At 47.1% G+C, this 21,787-nt stretch overlaps 1 protein-coding gene across 4 annotated transcripts in view; it reads right to left on the reverse strand.

Annotated features, from left to right (window-relative positions):
• Positions 1-21,787, reverse strand: part of arhgap21a (Rho GTPase activating protein 21a) — a 46,606-nt gene that overhangs the window by 4,490 nt on the left and 20,329 nt on the right. Inside the window, exons 1-23 of one of the 4 annotated variants that reach the window (XM_086101385.1) lie at positions 19,455-20,750; positions 14,780-14,968; positions 12,715-12,736; positions 9,781-9,873; positions 9,589-9,667; positions 9,422-9,476; positions 8,539-8,562; positions 5,066-6,911; positions 4,812-4,958; positions 4,577-4,679; positions 4,449-4,485; positions 4,247-4,366; positions 3,359-3,658; positions 3,128-3,192; positions 2,862-3,010; positions 2,214-2,356; positions 1,943-2,101; positions 1,764-1,842; positions 1,594-1,667; positions 1,408-1,497; positions 1,222-1,347; positions 1,091-1,132; positions 756-861 (exon numbers count right to left, since the gene is read on the reverse strand). In XM_086101385.1, coding sequence (XP_085957511.1) covers positions 756-861; positions 1,091-1,132; positions 1,222-1,347; positions 1,408-1,497; positions 1,594-1,667; positions 1,764-1,842; positions 1,943-2,101; positions 2,214-2,356; positions 2,862-3,010; positions 3,128-3,192; positions 3,359-3,658; positions 4,247-4,366; positions 4,449-4,485; positions 4,577-4,679; positions 4,812-4,958; positions 5,066-6,911; positions 8,539-8,562; positions 9,422-9,476; positions 9,589-9,667; positions 9,781-9,873; positions 12,715-12,736; positions 14,780-14,968; positions 19,455-19,541 — 4,135 coding nt within the window. In that variant the 5' untranslated portion in view covers positions 19,542-20,750. Of the gene's footprint in view, positions 1-755; positions 862-1,090; positions 1,133-1,221; positions 1,348-1,407; positions 1,498-1,593; positions 1,668-1,763; positions 1,843-1,942; positions 2,102-2,213; positions 2,357-2,861; positions 3,011-3,127; positions 3,193-3,358; positions 3,659-4,246; positions 4,367-4,448; positions 4,486-4,576; positions 4,680-4,811; positions 4,959-5,065; positions 6,912-8,538; positions 8,563-9,421; positions 9,477-9,588; positions 9,668-9,780; positions 9,874-12,714; positions 12,737-14,779; positions 14,969-17,563; positions 17,870-19,454; positions 20,751-21,787 lie in introns of those variants that run through there. The other 3 variants (XM_086101383.1, XM_086101386.1, XM_086101384.1) reach the window with 3 other exon arrangements.

The following is a 21,787-nucleotide window of genomic DNA, read 5'->3' on the forward strand; positions in this document are numbered from 1 at the left end:
CTCCCCTGCGGGCCAGCTATGAAACAGTGAGGAGAGACAGCGGAGAGCCGTTTTCAGACAGTCGCAGCGGGTAAATGCTGACAGAATACCCACCACGGGGGATGCTGTACTGTACCGTGTAGCTGCTTTCTTTTGCGGGGGTTTTCGCCCCTCTCGCTTTTTTTTTCTGTTACCCTTTTTTTTGTCGTGCCGTCTTAAAAGAACTGCGGGTTCCGGCAGACTAGACAGCTACACCGCGGGCAACAATCCTCCTTCTTCCTACAGTTCCAGCTGTCCATCACGGACATTATAGAGTCCATCAGTGACATCACGGCGTGATAGACTCCGCCCACTTGGCCTGTGTCAAGATCAGTATGTGTGAATGGTGGGAAAGCCTTTAGGACACCCGACAGAGCTTCACTAGTAGAGACAGAGGGATCGAGAGGTGGCCTTTTGACTGGGAACACTGCAAACAACATTAGTCACAACAGCAGCAGCAGCAGCAGCAGCAGCACGACAGAAGCAAACCTCCCAAAACAAATCAAGAAGCCGCAATTTATCGCATCTCGCCACTGTCAGATGCAAATAAATTGAACACCACACAGGCCCACCCACGCTGTAAACGCAGGGGTTCCCAACTTTCAGTGAACCAAGGCACAGTTTGCACGTGCTACCAAACAAAAATGTCTTCAAAAGTATATATTGCGGTGTCAGCGGACCCATCAGAGGGAAAAGGTTCATTAGTTGGCGCCATGGCGACGGGGCGGCGCCCTTACCTGATACTTCGCCCTGCGACGTGCCCGTGCGACCGATGTTGGTGAGCAGGTGGTCGATGTTGGGGACCGGCTGCGACTCCACGGCGCTCTCCTCGTGCGAAACCGTCTATGGCGAAAGAAGAGTCAACAAAACCGACACGCGATTTCACCAGGTTTGTACACGAAAGGCGCCCGGGTGACTTCGGGCAGCAGGAAAATAATCGACTATTGCTAAACTGAAACGATATGGTGGGTTTCGAACCCGGAATCTCTTGGCTATGAGGCAGACAATGCAACCACTGCAGCACTGTGCTGCCCAGATTTTCATGATCTAGCTAAGAATGAATAATGCTCACCACGGGATCTCCATTGCCTTCTTCAGTGAAGAACCAATGGTACTGCACAGTAACGAAAGCAGAATTTTTGAATGAATAAAATAATAATTTAAAAAATAAAAGTTTTAGGGGCTGGGAGGCAGTTTACTCACATTCTGAATGAGGGTCTCAACGATTTTATACTGGTCGGGCATGTGCGTCACCATGTGGGTCATGTTGTCCTCTGTGGTACGCACCAGGGTGGGACCAAACACGATGGCCAGGTTCCTCGGTTCCATCTAGAAAAACGAGCGTGTTATTATTTATTTATCCGGAAGAAGAAGAAAAAAAAAACATGCTTTGTTCTTCTCCGAGTTCTCCGCGACGGTTTTCAGATGAGCTGAGAGAAACTTGAGGGTTTCGTAGTGATGATCGGGCAGCTCGTGAAGCTGAAATAAGACACAAGACAGACAAATGATCGCTTCAGAATCCGGTGAAGCGAGATCTCGCCGGGGCGTTCGTTAGAAGTGAGCAAAAGAACCCACCAGCCTCTTGAGAACTTTGAGCCTCTCCACGGGGTCTTCTATTCTGTTGGCCTCGATAAAGTCAGCGTACCGATCTGCAGGTCCACATAAAAAAAAAATAATAATAATAATAAAGCTACTTCCAAATGTGTCCACTAGAGGCCAGTGAAAGCATGCGAAAAGCGTCACACCGTTGGTGAAGAGAGGCTCAGGCAGCTTTCGAAAGAACGATTTGAGCAAACTGCTGATCACATTGAGATCTCGCCATTTCTGAAAACAAAAACACCACAGGGACAAATGAGCGATGGGAAAATAGAGCTAAAAATTGGTCAGCTCGCTAGGTAAGAAGTAATCATTCAAGGCGACGTACATCGTCCTGGACATCGATGTCGTTCATGCCCTTGTTGTTGAGCTCCTCCTGCATGTTGGAGATGGCGGCGTTGTTCCCCGGCACCCTGTAGATGCCCGTGTACTCCAGGCCTCGCTCCTCCACCAACTTGCAGCACACCTCCACGATCAGCGGCACAAACTACAGCGGGCCAAATGAAACAAACCGTCTTTAAAACAACAACAACTTTTTCAGGGAATACCAGGAAGGAAAATCAATGATGTGTGGAATAACGGAGGGATGATTCTGAGACCTTATTGTTCTGCGCCGGAGGACAGTCGTCCAGTCTCACTCCGAAGGTGACTCCAGGCGACGGTTTCCTCTCGAAAGGTTTCCTCATCAGGCCCGGGATGCCCTTCCTCCACGTGCCTTTGTCCTTGGGGGGGCTCGTGTCATCTGTCAGATTTTTGAATATTCAAAAGGATTTATGAAACGGTCTTAGGGAGTGTGTTGAAAGTTTCCTTCAAGAGGATATGCGCTTTTATTTTGTCATTATCGCTTATGAAAATTCTATTCTTGAAATGGAAGAATAGTCAATCAGGAGGGGAAAAAAAAAATCAAACTTCATTTGAATATTGGCATTAGCCTTGTCTTTTGAAGGGGAAAAAGAATTGACCAAAATCAGATCTTGGATTATCGTTGAGGGGACATTTTATTTTAAACCCTTGTCGCGCAGCCCTAAAATAACCTCATAAATATGTAACATAATAGTCAAATGCCATTTTTTCACCCCAATCGTTCTCTGTTCCCTTCATTCAGCATGACTACGTTCACCAAAAATATCCAGCACAGTACAAATAACCACAGAGGGGGTATATCAATATCCCCTGATGCACAAAAAAAACCCTGTTTGTTAAAAAGGACAGGTCAAAAAAATACTCCCATCTCCCACACGGCTGACCTTTGTACGCATTCTTCTTCTCCTGCTCCGGCTTAGGCGAGTGCGGACTGGGAGTTTTGGCGTCTCCTTTGCCCCCCAGCAGGGTCTGGCGGATGCTCAGCGACTGGCGAGACGACCGGGGCGACGGCTCCGTCTTGCCGCCCGTCGGACTGTGGAAGAAACCACACGTCCTCGGTCGGACCCATCAGGAGAACATCTGAGGAGAGCTCGTTCCTCTCCGATTGCTCAAATCCCCCCCCCCCTCCCCGCCCCCCACCGTCTCTTACCTCATCAAGGTGTTGTATTCCCGGATCTTCCGGCTGATGAGGTCATGGCTGGTAAAGGCCGCGTTCTAAAAGAAGAAAAGAACCAAGGATGAAGGTGCAAGCAGACGGAAACCGCCAAGCCCCGCTGTTCGCTAATATACAGCTATGCTAACGTCCGTATTTTGGGAGGGCGTTAGATGTCAGTCTTTGTTGCAATTTCAACAGCAGACCGCGCGGAGTTCTCATTCTCACCTCCTCGTCCAGGTCGCTGCTCTCCTGGATGACTCGGATCCAGGCCAGCATGTCCTCGCGGTCTTCGGCCTGAAACAGGTACTCGCAGTCGGACGTGGTGAGGCGCAGCACGTTCTTGCGCTTCGTGTCGCTGTAGGAGATGTCGATGAGGCAGGCCCGCACGCTGATGGGCAGCGGCTCGTCCGACGTCTGGCAGGTGGCGTGCGCCTGCCCCTCCTTCTTGTCCTTGTACAGGCACAGGTAGTGACCTCTCAGCACGGCGTACATCTGCTTCCAGGCGCGCATGCCGCCGCCCACGCGCTGCCAAAAGAGTTGGACACAACAATGTGAGAGGCTAAACTGTCGCTACAGATGGTTCATCATGTGTTTGCTGCTCCACGTGCGGCAAAGTAGCGGTCGGATGACTGTCACATCCATGCTAATTTCCGTTAGCCCATCAATGGTGTTACACATTATATGTTAGCATTAAGCTAGGGGACTTTTTTTTTGGGGGGGGGGGTGAAATGCTGTAGTTTTGTTGAACATTTTGGCGTATAAGTAGACGTTTCATTCGATTTGGTTTTATGTGTCAGTGTTAGAGTCAACTTTAACTGGGAGTGACAAAAAGAGCTTCAACACACACACTGGGCCTCTTCAGAGAACTGTCTGAGCGAGTTTTGTATTCATGTGATAGCGTACAGGTACCATTTATTCAGGAATACTTTAAACAGAGTTTGTCTCAATACATTTTTAAAACTTATTGACACCGAGTGAGACAATTTTTGGTTACTATACTGGTGACATTAAAACTGTCACACTATTTCAACTGTCACACGAGTCATGCAACCTGCCATGTTGCACAATACATGAATGCCGGTTTGCAACTTTTGGTCACGTTTCACGACATACCTTTCCCTTGTCAGTATTCAGCTGCTTGAAATGCAGCAGACCCTCCCGAGTGGCGTCGCAAAAAATGTCCGAAGAGGAATCCCTCCTGGATCCGGAATCCTCAGATGACCTGTCCATCGCCTGCAAGGAACAGAATTTCTCTTTTAGAGTCTGCAGGTATTGATTCCATCTTTGTTTGTGCTGATGGACAATCTGGCCTCACCTTCCTGAGGCCTTTAAGCCCGGCTATCAAGGATCTCCTACATGACGACAAAATGTCCAACCGTGAGCCTGAAATGTGTATTTTTTTTCTTTTTTTAATTCAGAATTTTCATCAGCGCTCACACTCACCCTCCGCCATCTTCCCGGTAGTTATCCAAGCCTTCGTCGTATGACAACGAACGCTCCGTTTTGCCCCCGGAGTCCGACTCGATGATGGTGAGCCTCAGGGAATCTGTTCGGAGCGTGACATCATTAACATTCAACAGTCCGACTGGATATGTGTTGCACATATCAGTCATTCAGATTTGCCTCGTGAAAAAAACCAAAAACCTTTGTGGGTAAACTTAATTGTCTGAATCAATACCGTGGTCGTGCGACATGTGGCGGCGCATAAGGGGTGACGTGGCGGTTGGGCTGGGTGGTATGGTGGTGATGACGGGCGTTGCGGAGATGACAGCCGAGGCCGGAATGTTGACCGTGTCCAGATCCATGCTCGGACTGGAGGGTTCATCTGAGGGCACACGCGTACAGTACAGCCCTTCAAATCTGGAGTCGGAGTCATCAAACTCGACCAGCGTTAGCATGCTCACACAGGGAATGAATGTGACTAAGGATCACCTATAAAGGGGATGGAGTCCAAGGAGTCATCCAGGTTTTCGGATGCACTCTTTTGCCGAGTGCCTCCCAGCCTCCTGAGATGCATCTCCCTGCAGCTATTAGTCCAACACGCCACCGCGTCCGCGGAACCGGCCTTGATCAAGGACGGCGACTTATAGCCCACGCCGCCTTGCTCGTCACAAACGGCAAAGACGTAGGACGGTGGACGCGCACGAGCAGCTGATGAGTTTTTGTCCTTTCTCAGGACGACGACCGTCGCGTCCAGTCCCTCGACACCTTCTGTCAGACCGCCGTTGGTCCGCACGGAGGGCTCGGGCTTGAGGTTCGCAGCTCCATTCGGGTTGGAAGACGAGACAGTGCCACTTTGTATCGGTCTCTGCGTGGGTGTTTTACACGAGGGACCTGAGCAAGACGAAGACCTGGCCACCAAACTGGCTTCGGACCTGCTCTCCATCTTCAGACTGTCAGCCCGAGTCCTGAGCTCCAAGTGCGGAGGTGACGGGTAGCCTACGTGGTTTCCAGTGATGTGAGTTCTTTGGTCTTTCAGCGAGTCTGTGGTTTTAGTGGCAGATGATGCATCTGGGATGGGATTTTTAACAGGTAGCCGAGAGGGCCTCATCATGTTGCCGTCTGTCCTTAATGGAGGTTTGCTACACATTCGATCCGCCAAAGAGGAGTTTGATAATCCACTTCCTGTTCCATCGGCGTCCTGTCCGGCGACACCGCGATTGAGATGAGGTAAAGCTCTTGAGGCTGCCCCCTGCCTGCTGGCTCTGGCTTCCTCCCCTTGGCAAAGCAGAAGACGGTCCTCCAAACCTGTCCGGTCTGCAGCGCCGAGACCTCGAGGCTCTCCGGGCTTCTGGCCCAGGAAGTCAAAAGAGCACGCTCGAGATTTGGCCACGCCCACGGGGCTGGAGAACGGCAGCGCGTCTTGGGAAGCGCTCCGCGGCCAATTCCTGCTCCGCTCCGACCCTCCGAGCCTCTCCTGGGAGGCGCTTCGTAACGGAGTGCCGTGGTTCCCGCCGTTCACCCCCCGGTCCGTCGACGTGCTCCTCCATCTGACCTGAGAGGCACTCAGTCCTCTCTGAACACTACACGGAGAGTACGAGCGCTGCTGACCGTAGGCGGAGCTGGAGTTGGCGGCTGCGCGCAAACTATCCAAGCGCTCTTGGATTGTGCGGCAGCCGTACGTGTGGAGCCTCTTGGCGTCGATGTAGTCCTTGTAGGTGGTGTAGTTCCTCCAGTCGATGTTCTGGTGTGGGGACGGCGAGGCTGTCGGCGAGGGCGAGTGGTGGCTGGCTTTGGGTGACAACGTGTCCGGTAAAGCGGTAGTGAGGGACGCTCGTACCGCGGAGTTGTCGAGATGGCTTGGGCGAGGTTGTGTGCTCGGGGGCGGGCAGTGCACGGGGGTCGCTGCGGGACGAGAAGAAGGATGCTGCGACGGCGCACCTCCTAGAGGTGAAGAAACCAGAGGTATGGCTATAGGAGAACCTGAAGGACAGCATCGGTTCTCCTCAGTCCTCTGACCCGCCCGGGTCAACCGCGCAGGGGTTTTGGCCGCTGTCCTCGAGTTATCCTTACAGGCGCAGACCGCCGTCTGCGGCGGTTGGGGTGAAGGGGGAACGGGAATTTCCACTCGGTAGCTCTTCTCTGTTGGCCCTCCTTGTCTTCCTGCACCCTGAGCTGCCTCTCGGGGGGCGTTGGTACCTTCGTCGCTTGCCTCCGTCACCTTGCTAGCAGCCTTAATCTCTATCCGAGGGTAGCATATGGGCGGCGGCTCGGGGATGTTTTGGGCATTTCCGCTGTATGCCGCGTTCCCTTTAAGGTACGCGTCCTGAGAATACGCCTGCAAGAGAATATACGGGGCAGGATGTCACCGAACACCAGAGACAAGACGCTGTTGATGCCTTTCAAACGGTCTGGAGGAGAATGACCTTTCCAGACAGACGGTTGTTATAGCGGCTTTTTACGCATTTCAATAATTCGTGGGCAGTGAGTTTCAGGCGTGCACCGTTACACCTGACTTAAACGCGTCTCCTTTAAGGCTCTGATAGGTGGCGCTTGCCAGTTGACTTACAACGCCGCAATCCCACAAAGCTCACGTCTCATCGTGTGCCTCATGGTTGCAAACATTTTGCGGTCAACCGGTGAAAAGAGTTACATGGATGGACGTTTGCTCTGAGCATAAACAGCAGGCTAGCTGCAGTTTTAAAACGACCAAAAATCAGACGAAGCAACTCTCACATTTGTCAATTTTTCGGCGCGGAACTGCACTAAAAGGAATCAAGTCATCTAGCAAGGAGTGAAAGGTTGAGGATGAGGAAGGTAAGGCGTTACCCACCTTTTTGGATGCAAAATATGCCCCGAGGCGTGAGGAGAATTCAAAAAGAGGACGCCTGTTTTTGCCGCTGGCTACTAACGCCGCGTCTGCCAACATGATTGTCCATGCAACTAAAGATTCGATCCAAAACACTTGAAATCACCACTTCATCTCGTGCTATTCGATTCAAGCGAACGGCTTCAGCTAAAACTCAATATTGGACTCTACCTCGGGTTGCTCTTGAGAAAATGAAAGGGAAAGACTTGCGGGGTTGGACTCTCATTGATGGCATTCTTCCCAAGTGCTCTCGGGTTACTGTTGTGTGAGGCAGACGGCAGCGTGAGGTCTGATGCTTGCTGCTTTCCCTTTTCATTTCAATGTTATTAGAGGGCCACACAATTTAAATTTGCGAGCAGTGTTCAAACTGGGACAAGAAAGAATTGTGAAGAGTTTTTGCATTGTACGGCAACTCAAATTTGGTAGCCATTGGATTAAAAAAAAAAAAAAGTTGAGTTCCTCCTTGAAGGACACCTTGGCACTGCTCGAAAGGATTCTAAAATGGTCACTTCAAAGCAAAATGGCATTTTGTCTTTGCAGACACGCCTTCTGGAGACTTTTTTTTGTGGGTCTGCTCATGATAGACATGCTTATCAAATTTCATGTTCCTAAATTAGACAAGCTTTTAGAGATTTTTTAAAAAGGTTTCTGAACAACTCCTGGGAATTGTTAAAATGACCCTGAAATGGCAAATTCACACCAAAACGGCAGACTTCCTGTGTCTTATTGCGCAGTTGCGATCATCATCGACACATCTACCAAATTGCTTCAGGGGCTGAATTTTCATAAAGCCTTTAAAAGACACCTGAAAAATTGCCAAAATTCTCCTAAAAGGGCAACTTGGAACCAAAATGGCAAACTTACTTCATCATTTTGGGGATGGGTTTTTGAGAAGATTTTGTGGGTCTACCCATGATTAGATCTGCTGACAAAATTTCACGCGGCTTAGTGTAGCTGGCAAAGCTAGATTATTATTATTTTTTAATTGCAAGATGAACAACCACAGCTCCTGGCTGGAGTCCCAACAACCCAAACGAGGAAGGAGGAAAAATAAGCAAAGAGGTTAGTTAGTTAGTTAGCATAGTTCCCGTCTTACCAGAGCGGTGATGTCCCTGGAAAACTGCAGTCGGCAGGCAAAAGAAGGACAAGGAGTAAAAGGAGTGAAAACAAGTTGACAGGTAAGCACAAAGACATGGAAAAAAAAAAACGCCACCCAATTTGTGAGGCAGGATAAAAATAAACCGCAGTGCGGTGAGACGAAGGAAGAGGCTTTCAAATTTCCGTCGATTGGGAGGACGACTGATCACTGCTGTGAATAGCATAAAAGTCACTGCCTCCCAATTTTTGGTGAATTAACGAGTAGCGAATACGCTTCACTGGATGATCACATTTGAAGTGAGACTGATGTACATGACGTGAGCCAAGCAGACAGCAGACGTGGCGTAGCACATCCGAACCGCATCTCACAACTACCGACAACTGACAATTTGATCTGGAAGAAGGGCCACAGGCGACTTTGTGTGGTCTTGTGCAGCAACGCGACGAGGCACACTGAAGTGCAGACGGAGGAGCTTCACATCCAAGCTCTGATAACGGCGCCTTTTTGACAGACAGCTCAAGAGTTGACTTATTTGGCATCACTGCGGAAGATCTGACTCGATTGTCAGAAGAACGCCAACGGCATCGTCGAGGCGAGAGGCGCCTCGGATCGAGGATTCGACGGAAATAACCTGACACCTGCCTTTTAGCTGAATGTCACTCGTGACTCAGATCGCTTTTTCTATGAGTGGCGCTGAAACAAATTAGCAAGCCACAAGAAAAGAAGGGAATAGGTGCTGACATTCTAACTTTGTCATTCATGGTTTATTTTATCCCAATAATACCCCGAACAATTCATCAAACCAGTCAAATTAATTAATCAAGTCGAGTAGTATAAAATCAAAGCCAAACAGAATTAGGATGGGGAAAACGATTGTTACCAGCTGCAGAATGTCCTCATCCTTTGGCATCACGCAGAGTTCCAGCGAGGCATCGCTGCATCGCCATGACGACGGCGGGAGGCGACGTGGAAGCAAACGGGAGGAAAGCGTGAGGAGAGAAACGGGGCGCGGCAACGTCGACGGCGCCGCCGGGGCGAGCGGCTCACCTGTTCTGGATCAAGGCGATGACCTGCGAGTACGTCTTCCCGATGATGCTCTCGCCGTTCACCTTCACGATGCGATCGCCTGCGCACGCGAATGGAATAAAAGCGCCATTATTAAATAAATGGCGTAAAAGTGCTTAAATGGCACAAACGTTAAGAAACAGACTAATGTAATCTGTGTGTGTGTGTGTGTACCTGTACAGAGTCCAGCTCCGTGTGCGGGGCCGCCGTCCTTCACTTGCTTGACAAAAATGGTGTCCATGGGCTCGAGGCGGCCTCGCTGTCTCCCTGCCGACCACACAGCACACCGACGACGATGAACACGTTTGAACTCAACGACAAGCCTTTTTATTTACAGCGTTTACAAATATTTGACTTTTACATTCAAGCCCACCCCCCGCGCGCTACTTTTGAAAATCCCTGCGTGTTCTATTGTCCACTCAAAACTGGAAGAGACGAACGAACGAAATGAAAATAAAAAGCTCAATCACGGCGTTTGCGTTCCCATGAAGACAGAGCGGGAGGTTCACACGCGCAGCGGTCCAAGCACAACTTTACTTTGGGAAGCGGGACGCGATAGAAACACCTGCATGAGTTGGACCTCCTGAAGAGACCATGTCCATTTTTTGCGCTAGCCCATGAAAAAAAATCACCGACATGCTTGATTTTCACCACATAAATGACAAGTGGCAGAATATGTGTGGGGGGGGGGGGGGGGGTACATGACATGTATTCTTTAGTAATTTGCATCTATGTCGCAAAGCTTTATTTGCAAACCTCTTTGAAGGTGATGCCACATAATGATTGACCTCAGCGGCCCTTTGAAACTTTGGAAAGATGATCATGAGGTTGCCGGCCGATATGTAAGCTTTAAGCTAGCATACTTGAACGGGACAAAATGGCGTGGTTTGGTTGACCATTTTAAATACATTCTTTTGTTGCACGCGCCGTACGTTGTACGCGTCAAAGTAGCAGCGGTGGTTTAGAATTAAGCTAACATTTACGCTAACGTTCACACTGACATGTATGCAAATGTGTGCTCACCCGTTGTGATAGCCTGTAACGTTAGCATTAAGCTAGCTGAGTGTCGTTAGATGAAATGATATGGATTGGTGTTCAAATACAATGTGGAAATCTCTTTCATGTGTCTGTTTTACAGTAAACTTCAACTGAGAGTGACAAATGTGTGTGTGTATGTTTTAAATAAGGTCTCTATATATTGCAGGTTCAGAGTGCTCACTGTAGCAGTAAAAGGCATTCATACAGCCTGGTCAGTTTAGCAGAACAACAAAATAGAAAAAGACACACACACACACACACCAACTCTTGTAATATATATATTTTTTCATAATATTTGTGTAATTCTTTTAGATGTGTTTAATAAAAACAGATAATCCTCATGATTGGAGAAAATCATGTTTGTGTATTCTTTTTCTAAATTAATGTGCATTTTTTCAAATAAGAATATTTGTGTCTTTTTTTTTTGGTCTCGGTCTCTTTTTTTTTTTTTTTGAGTACTTCTTGAGGTATTCCGAGCCTTATTGCTTTGTGGTTGCCTTTTATTTCCTGTCATCAGCTGTCAAGGCTTGGCCCGAGGTTCCGTGAAGAATGAGGGCTTCAATGAAAAACACATTCCTTCCTCCCGATTCAAGAAAATGTGTCCAGATGTACGTCTCCATTTTATGATGACACGAGCAGATTCCTTGTCACAATGGCACGTTGTAAGCGGCACAGTGAGCGACATATCGTGCGCTTTCTTCCTATTTTCCAAGACGACATTAGAATATGGCTCTTGACATGTCGGACGGTCAAATGTTTTTCCTTCATTTAGTTTCGGGGGCTGGCGAAGCAGTCGAGATGTATTCAAGTGTGGCATTCTATCCGCATACTTGCAACAGTTATTCGACCGCAGATCTTGACACACTCCCAACTTTGAACAAGAATGCTGTCACCAAGATCTGAACAGAGCAGTGGGAACAACTGATGGTGATGTCATACTTTTAAAAGCTTTTCATTGCCGTCAGTCCCAACATGTCACCCTCTCACGAGAAGGATTTACGACCTGCCTGGAAGCACGCCAAGCGCACCGATCATTCTCGCGACGTCATGACATCATCGTGCGTTGCGGCTGCCAAAAGGCACCTTAATTTCCTATGAGGAGGCGGTTCAAAAAGAAACTTGCGCTGAAACTTAGCGCACATGCTAGTTCCGGCAAACCGCTATGTAGGGGAAAAAAATGGCGCAATTAAGGGACTGTAATGCCCTCACATGTGGGCAAGGAGATCTGCCTATTTTTCATAAAAGTCTGCTTATGACAAAAGGAAATGTTAATTTTTATGATTGCATATATTCCCAGTCAGTTCCCACGAAATCAGAAATGGCGACGTTGAGGATGTGACAGGCCCGTCCGTCTGACTCGCTTTGAATGATGGACGCGTCTGTTGACAGTCTGCAAAGCGGCGCGTCCTGAGGGAAATCAGCCAACGTATGAGACAGGGCGCGAATGCGAATCTATTGGACGGCGGGCCTGGCAGAAGCGACAAGCAACTAAGAGATTTAATTGGATGCATCTTGCGGCCGTAACGAAGAAGGGGGCGTGAGAATGCCGTGCAGCTAATCGACTGTCACTCCTCGTTTAATACTGCTCACATAAAAAAAATTATACACACACACACACAGGAGGAATATCTATCTATTTAGCTAGTTAGAGCTATCTAGCTAGCTGGCTAGCTATTTATCAATCAATTATTTTTCGATAATTGCATATTTTTGACATATTATTGCTTTTTTTTTTTACTTGTTTGCTTATTTATGGATTGCAATATATTATTTATTGTTTGTCTGTTTTCAGGTAATATTTTTGTCGTTCCAATTTCTCTCTTTTTTGTGTCTAAAATCTAACATTTGTCTTTTGCCCTATTTTCTGTTTTCGTGTAATCCCTGCACCCCCGCAATATTTTCAATTTTTTTTTTATGTGCCACATTTGTACATTTTTCATGTGGAACTCATTGTGGGAAAAATCCTAAATTTTGTTTTATATATTTTATTATTGCTCGTGTTTGTCCTCCCCCCCGGAATATTTGTGTTTCCGTCTTTCTTTTCCTTAAAAACAGTTTTTTCACACTCACCTCGGCTACCATTCTCTTCATCCTAGAGAAGAAAACAGAGAGAGGGGAAAAAAATGAGTGTTTTTTTTTTCATCTCCATTTCGTGTTATTACCTCTCAAAAAAACACGGTAAAGTTCAACAACATCGTAAAACTCGAGCCAGAGCAACACAGCCATTCCTTTCATTGGACGAATGCGACCATTTCCCCTCACTCAGCAGAAGGGCAGTGCCACTAAACTCCCGAAACAGGCCTCCGCTCCACACAAACACAAAGCGCTACCTGCGTCCCTTGAGGAAGACAGCCCATTTGTCAAAGTGTGTGGCGACACAAGTGCTGCCAATGCAACAATAAAAACATCACCACCCTAAGCCAATGTTGAGAAAAAGCCCGCAGTCACTTGCACATCCCTGGATTTTCTTTTTGATTGCCTTTGAGATGAGCCCCAAATCCACGGCTCCCATCTCCCATCCTTAAAAAAGTCGCTCGGAGTGGACGCATTTTAACTCGCCCTCGCCTGCTGCAGGTAATAAAGTTCATTTCATTTCATCAAGCTCGGACTTGGCGTGAGTTTGGACTTGGCATGTGGCCACTAAAAGACCCCTCAGAGGCCAGTGACGTGTTCCCATTGAAACTTTGGCCTATTTATGACCTTAAAGCCTTTGCGCATCAGTGGAGCCAAACGCTGCCTGGCACATCAGGATAAGTACCTCAAAAAAAAAGGAAAATAAAAGCAGATTGGCAACGGGCGATCAAGAGGATGACTGGCAGTTGTCCCGGGTGGGATCAAGCGGAGACCTCTGCATGCCCTCCTTAGTACTCGATGAAGTCACTGCTTAAATTAATTTTGGGGTTTTTTTGCTAACATTTCTGTATCTTTCAATGCAAGGGTAAATATTAGTTCTATACTTCTGTATTTATATTTATTATTTTCTAATATTTCAGTTATATTGTGCATCTTTCTTTGTGTATTTTTCACCCACTATTTTTATATTTAATTTAGGATATTTCTGTATTTTTCTTCTAGGACTGCAGGTATGATGTGTCAAGATTTTAAATCGTCTTATTTGTGTATTTCTGTAGATTCTGCGTGGAGTTTCTTGAACGGCACTGCATTCCCCACAATGGTTTTAGAAAAGACCCAACCAAATACGGAATATAACATTCGATTTGAATAATTTAATTTCAGTGGGGAAATGGAGTCATCTGAAAACTTTGCTCAAAACATGACGGAGGCAATTATTTTCGGAGGGTGTCGAAAAGCCTGCGAGTGTTGTCGTTTTGATCTGTTTGTAAGTCTTATGGGAAGATTTCGTAATAGTCGCACCATATATCCTCCAAGCCGCTCTGGAGAACTGTTTTAAATTGTGAAAAGAAAAAAAAAAAAAAAAAAAAAGAGCACAATATGCCTGATTTCAATTGGACACACGACAGACTGGCAGCCGTTGAAAAGATCAAGTGATGCGTGTGTTGTTCTGGGAGCATTCCTTCCTTGTTTGTCAGCGGGACTTCCTGTCTGTCCGTGTCATTAGTTCCACCTGCTCCCGTCAGCCAATCGGCTCTCCGCCCCGTCTGCTGTTCCGCCCATCTGCATGCCATTACTTAAGTCTAGCGATTTCCGTCACATAGCCTTGTTGTTGTTCCCGTTCCGCATCCTGTCAACGGGAATTCCTTTTTAAACTCCCATTCGGGGAAAATGAAATAAGATGGCCACCTTAACTTGCGAGTGACCCATGTGAGTTCTCGCCAACCCATTTTGAAAGTAGACCAACTCCAACTTCCAACTCGTGTCATGACAAAAATCGGGATATTGGGCTTTGGGCTCACATTTTAGAATGAATCTAAAGTTGCGGTATAACTTGGACAGGTGAACTTAATTCAACCGTCTCTAAACTTTTGAATTGTTGAACGTTTCACGACTTTTGGCACAAGGTGATGAATGGTAAAAAAAATCATGGGCGGATTAAATGATGTTTGATCCGCCCACTTCTATGCCTTTCTGTGACTCTTCCAGTCTATGTGTTGCAACTTGCTGATGACACAGCGACACACTAAGCTCAGCGGTCACAGCGAAAGCTCCCCGTTACCTTGAGAGAGTTGTGCACGGCAGACTCGGGCGGGTAGACGATGAAGTGGCGCAGAGTGAAGCCGAAGCCTTGAGAGGTCCGGCGCAGGCAAAGCGTCTTGGGACCGGGCCAGGAGAACGGCTCCTCCTCCGGCCCGGGGGAGGCCACGGCCGACTTATCGCTGTGGTCGGGCCCATCCTTCTGCTTGGCCTGGATAAAATACAAAAGTCAGTGGTCAATTCTCAAAAACAAATAATAAATTAAATAAAAAAAAGAGAGAAAAAAAAGAAATGAATAAATTTTTGGAGCAAAGCATATTCGTCCCAACCTGCAATGTCCAAAACCTGCCCAAGTTGCCGATTCGTTTCCGAAAACAAATACCTGCAATATAATTGTGAGTTTGGGAATAGCAAACTTCAAAAGGAGGAGAGCTACATCTTGACGTCAAGTAGACTATTGGGCATCCCGCAAAAAAAAAAAAAAACAAAGACTTTATTGCGCCGCTACGCTAGCAACTGTCATTCAGACACAATGCTCGATACTTCTAGTGGACTTAAACGACTCTTGAGATTGACATGGAGACAAGAGGCGCTCAACATCCGTCATTGCGCTTGGTGAGGAATGTCTGGCATTCCGGGGATGAGGCCAAACACACACACACACGCACACACACACACATTTGTATTTCTTAACCGTGATTGGACTTGGAGAAAACTATCGGTCAAAATAATAAGCCTCGCCATTAAGACCTTGTTTGTTTGTTTTTTGTTCGCTTTTTTTGCCTCGGGCTTCACACATGTGGCTCTTGTTATTGCACATTCAGGGGCTTTGTGGGGCTCTGCGGCGCGTTTGGCTGATGAGAGACTTATCTCACGCATTCCTACAGCGACTCGGGCGGGGCGACAACAACGCTTGAACGCGAACGCGTGAGCGATGCACGTGTGCGTGCCCGACGTCAGACCGAATTGCAACTATATGATGAAATATGGACTTTTTAATGGCTTGTATACAAACAGTCGCGCGTCTGCACCGCCTGTCCGCCCCAAGAGAGAAATGACACGACTAAGTCAATCTTTTTGGGAGTCTGCTTACTTCTGGGAACGTGGCCAGGAGCCCGAATGATGACGTCGCGAGTGATCTCATTTACATAATGCTTAAATACCAATCCCGAGAGTGACATTTACGTCACATCCATCAACAAAATAACGATGGAGGAGGACATATGCGCCGCAGTTAGCTGTTGCGGCTAAAGCTAACATCATGACGATCAGCCGAGAGTCTCGCATCTACAAAAATACAAGCCTCAGTCTGACTCCAAAACAATGACATCCTCTCCAACGCCCGGCTTTTCGATCCACAGTTCCCGCTCGGGCTGTCTGGGAGGAGCAGATGTCGGAGGTCCTCTGGGAGACGGATGGGTGTGGGCTTCACGCTCTGACGGCTGAAATCTTCAGCAATAGTCAGCTAACGTCGTCTCGCTCTGCCGTTTGTTTGGTTTCAGGCTTAAAAAAAAAAAAAATGAACGCAGTATTATGTAAGAGATGAGCTATTTGGCCCGGTGAGGCTTAGGGGGTCTCTCCATATAGCAAATGTGATGAATTATGAAAGAAGAGCCACTGAGTGCCACTGGGAGAGAAGCAGCGTCATTAAGAGCAAGAAGAGGCAGCGAAAAAGCTGCGGTGGTGTGTTGTTTTTCTCGCAGAACGGAGAATAAATGCCTGTGAGTGTTGGTGCGTGTTCGCTTCTGTTGATGGTAAAGAGGCAGTCGTTTCAAACTTTCTTTTAGCCCGTCTATGACAATTCACATGACATGTTAGCATTAAGCTAGGTGACTTTGGTTGGATGAAACGATGTGGTTTGGGGTTGAACATTTCGCTGTTTGAAGATATGATGTCGATTATCTTTTGCCTCTCGAAATCTACAGTACAGTTCAACTGGGAGTGACCAATCAACATCTTGAAGCAAGCACGCAGGGTTTCTTATTTGGAGAACTGCGCAAGCCAGAGAATCGTCTTTGTTTTCCGCTAAAGTGATGTGATAAGATTTCTTGATAGTGAGAGAGAGAACAGGTGATTTGGAAGCGTGTAGGTAGGGTAAAATCATTTTTAAAAAAAATATAGATGACGCCTACATCACAGGTGAGTTCAGGAACCCCAATAAGGTTCACGATGGACGCTTTGGGTTGGCTCTGGGATGTTAGCATGGACCCGACAGATTTGCACACTCATCTATATGAGGGCAGCGTCGTGACTTGAGTGTGAATGTCAGCGCTGGTCCACTTTCACCCCAAAAGTATGTTTTTCAGCCCCGAAGCGGCTGACGTCATCCATCTACCTCTCGCGACTCCCTCGCACTTTTCCTTTCCAAAGCTCTCCGACCGCAGACATTTTAACATTAGTCACCGGCATTCACTTTATCGCAGGAAAATATGCACTTGAAATACAGCTTGAACAATGACTGACTCGCTTCCAGCCCCAGCGGAATATAAAGCACGGTCATTTTAGATCGAAGAAGATGCATTGTTGAGCTTTTCCGGTGTCATTTAGTGCAACCAAATGGACCCACAATTAAAGATATCGGTCAATAAAGTGGGACCGCGGTGCCACAAGAGACCGGAATGACGCACAGAAAATTCCTCAGACAGCACAACAAAGTCTCCTCCCCTCTGAATGCCTCCTATGTAAACCTATACGCCGGAGTGTTCCTCAAAGCCTCAAGTAAGCACACATCCAGGAATTTCTGCCTCGCGCCTCCTTCGCAATGCCAAATCGCAGAGGGATGCTTTCAGATTCCCGCGCGGCTTACCCGCGATCGCACGCAGTTCTTCCTCGAGGCTTCCCGCAGCCGAGCCCAGGAGATGCCACGGGTGGAACTCTTGAGACCCAATTCTAATTCGCCCCAGTAGGCTCTGGCCAAAAGCTGGAACCAGAGGCAGTACGGCTCCGACAAGCAGCAGTCCAAGCCGGCTAGCCGAGCCCAGGGACACCTTCCGGAGGAGGGTGACGCCGAGAGGGAGCAGCAGCCCTCGGAGTCCACCTCCCTCAAGTCGGCGAGATCCCGGAGAGGAACTGTCTTGCAGCCCGCGGGAAGCCCGTTCCTCTGGGCCAGCATGGCATAGCCAAGTCGGCGTGGTAGGATTAAATGTATCCAAAAATACGATCCCGGTCGTCCTTAGCTAGTCCATCCTTCCTCAAGCTCCTTCCTCTGGACATCCCACAGACACATGCTGATGCTTCCACTCAGCAGCCGAGTGTGCTGCGCAGAGCCGGGACGGACCGACTGAACGGCTGACTGACGCACCCACCCACTGGCCACACACAACTCTTGAGGTATGCACACACAAACATACACTCGCATACACCCAGGCTGCCTCTTTCCTTTTCCTGTCTCCTCCATCTCCACATCGCTCACTCCCGGTCCTGACGCTACAGGCAGACCGACACAGGTGGAATTAGTAACGGCACAATACAATAAAAAGATTCGACCCGATCAAGATTATTTCGTACGTTTTTTTTTTCGTACAGACACAACTAAACACATCTGTAATTGGTAGAAGACTTTTGCTAACTCGGAAATGCTTCTTTACCTTTGCCAAATAGATGCTTTTATCACTCTTCAGTGGGAATCAATTAATACCATAAAGTTCAAATTTGTATTCAAGGATGACGTTGCAATAAAATTGTGAAACAGCAAATTGGCAACAACTCAACTCATAGGTAAGAGACAGCTATGACATCGAGCTAACACAGACAGGTAAGCGACGTGAATGACCCAATTTCGGTCGTTTAGCTAGGCTAATGTGAGCTAAGCTTCACGTCGGTTCTGCGTTTGATTGAGAAATTCAGTCATGAACAACAGGCCAAAAAAAATGCTGTGGTTGAGAATGTGTTCGTAGGGATGTAATGATCCACAAATGTTACGATGCTTTTCAACGAAGCCGTGACAAACGAGTTTTGTTGATCAACAGTACGATGGGTTAGCTTTGAAGTTGAAGCTTGCTACTGGACCGATAGTACTGGAGCAGATGGGTCTTCCCCTCTCCGGTGGCCCAAAGGATCCGACGTGACGCTTCATCACACTTTCCCCCGTGGCCCCGCTGTAATTAACAGCCGCGGTGGGGACAGGCTCGCGATTCAACTGCGGCCAACGCGCGTCCATCAACAAGCCCTGCGGTTTGGCGGCTTGCTTAGCCTAGCGCTAGCATATGTGGTGCGAATGTAAAAAGCGTTTGTGTTTCGATTGGAGGGGAATATTTGAGACGGCGGCGTGACCGTGAACAACAACAACAGGAACCCCAGTGGTGGAATGTTCCCGTCGCAGAGCTTGGTTTAGCGGAATCTGGTTCCCGCATTGGGCCCGAAATAGCACGTGATATTCTTTATGGAAAAGACGGTCGAAATAGAAAAAGGCCCATCTGTCATCTTAGCGGGATTTAGACCCAAAAGAATGTTGTTGTTTTTTTTCTTTTGGAACTGCTGCATTCAGAAAGGAATTTGGAAAAACACCACAGGCTGTTTCCATTTTTTTTAAATGCAAATTTCACAATGAGCACTTCCAATCAGAAGCCACCATGCTACCTTGTCAGTTCATGGGGATCCTGTCGAATCCGAAACACATGATCAGCAGGAGTCTTGTGGCAGAAAATTCCCCTAGTGTCGCTTTTAGCTATGCTGACGCTAAGAAATATGACACCCACCGTTGTCACAGCAACAAACTCGATCACAACAATTATCAGCCACTGGACCGCTGACTTCCATGTGATTCCATAGCGGTTCGTGGACATGGTAGCATTTCCGCTTCCACTGAATGGGCACCACACACTCGGAGGTGAGAATGGACTGCAATTGGTCCCGAGTTCAAATGCACAGCAGAAAGTGAAGTGTGTGTGTGTGTGTGTGCGTGTGTGTGTGTTTGTTTTGGATGTGGCCACTGTCTGTTTACGCTACAAGTGGGAAAAGTAGGTCATGTTTTAATGCCCTGGCAAAAGGGTTGCTAAAGCTTTTCGGATCATTGGGGTCATCTTAGCTATTCTAGTTAACACTGTCGGCTAAGTGCTAGCAAAACAAGTACTTCACGCGTACAGATACTTGTGTAAAAATACCACACGAGACAAGTGTAAAAGTTAGCATGTACAGAATCTGAAATGTACGTAAAGGTACAAAAGCAAAACTTTATTTGTACTGTCCGCAATGTACAAAACCAGTTTTTACAACATACGTTTCTCTTCTACTAGCTAGCGTTGACTCAATTTTTATGTTATACTGTAAACATGTTCCCGTAGCTCGGTGAACACTGAACTAGCTAAGAGTAAATGCTAAATTAGCTTTTTTGGTGCTCTTTTCTTTCCAGATAGCAGTGTAAGAAATTAGCTGTTTATTTTTGTTTTTGTTTTAGTCTAAGACCCAAAGACCATAATCACCCTCTCTATGTACGCCTTTTTGATGTTGCTCTCAGTCAAGGATTAAAAAAATAAAAAAAAAACCACTCCTGTTTTGACAAATAGTTAAAAGGACAGACATCTGTTTTCAAACGTAAGGTATTGAAGTAGGAAGAAAAATACTCAAGTAATGTACAGGAAACCTGCTCATGTACAATATTTGTTACTTCTCATCACTGTCCAAGCGCAAGAGTTGAGTTGGACTATTTTAATTGAATCGCTCTTCAGACTCGGCCTGTTTGGCGACCTGTCTTGGCAACGAGCGCTCCAAGATAATGCAGCCCGAAAGAGTCTGGAATATGTTGAAAGACAATTAAAACCCACCGATGTGTACTTTGATTTGTCACGAGCACGGCGACGGGTTAAAAAGGATGACGGAAGGACGCGTTTCAACGCACAGTAAAAATGTCTGCGGCTCTTTAACACCAGCTGTTCAAATTCTTTGTAAAACTTTATGGGATGCCGTTTAGGTGTAAAAGCGCGGGCCAAGAAAAGCTCGATCGTGCAGAATAAATAACGCGAGAGTGCAGCGCTACAACTTGCGACCCACCCCCAGGTGAGCGGGGCTGTTGCCTCAGAATAACAGAAACAACACATTCAATTTGGTGTTGCAACTTTTTGGGAGGTCTCGTCAGACTCCCTCGTTGTTATCTCGCACGGCACGGGGTCCGGCTTGCGGTCAGACCCAAAACAGTGCAGTTTGGATCCTGGAATCCCTGCCTGATCTTTCTGTAAATGACCGCAACACGAGCGGCAGGGACAAAGACAACATGCAGACTGCAGCTGTGTCAAAATTAAGACAACACAGGGGAAATACACAAGCTTTTTTTTGTTGGGTTGTTTTTTTTTTTTTTTTGCTTGTTTGTTTGTTTTTTGTGGAAGAAGCCTATTAAACACCACGGGGATGAACTACAAAAAAATAAAAAAATAAATTGAGCCATATTTTGCCCTAAACAAAAACACTCTTCTGGTTGAATGGAGAAAAAAATTCCCCGCAGACACACTCCAAAATTTTAGAGCAAGTCTCCCAAGGACACGTTCGGAATACTTTTTCCCAGTTTAACAAGCTTGGAACGGTCTTTCAAACTAACACGAAATGGAGTTATCAGAGTAGCGGAACTCATCTCGAAGAGGAAAACCAGATTGAACATTATTAAATGATTATTTGCGACTCTGCTTTGTGTAATAATACAAACCACCCCCCACACAAATCTGTAAATATCTGACTGAATGTCTGGATTAGGTTCAGACTGTTGTGAGTCTTCTCTGCCGGCCTAAATACTATCAGAAGCACAACTTCAAATCTAATATGTGTTTCTTACAATTGTAAATTGTCAAAGTTACTCCCAACAGTCTATTCTCTTTAGTTCCGAGACTTTCTCTTGGCTGGAAAGCTTCCAGGACATGTTACATTTTTTTTGTCCAATCAGATTTCAGCATCTATGTGTCGCCATGCCAATGTAATCTGCCCAGGGCTTTCAGAACCAGTCATGGTGGCCCATGGGACTTCGACTATATCATAACTTGGGACTGTTTATTTAACCTACTAAATTTCAAATTGGTTCTCCCTTTTTCACTTTTCCGTCTTCTGA

Source organism: Hippocampus guttulatus, chromosome 21, assembly GCF_054856545.1.
Source record: "Hippocampus guttulatus isolate MCC_2025c chromosome 21, RoL_Hgut_1.0, whole genome shotgun sequence".
NCBI classification, from domain to species: domain Eukaryota; kingdom Metazoa; phylum Chordata; class Actinopteri; order Syngnathiformes; family Syngnathidae; genus Hippocampus; species Hippocampus guttulatus.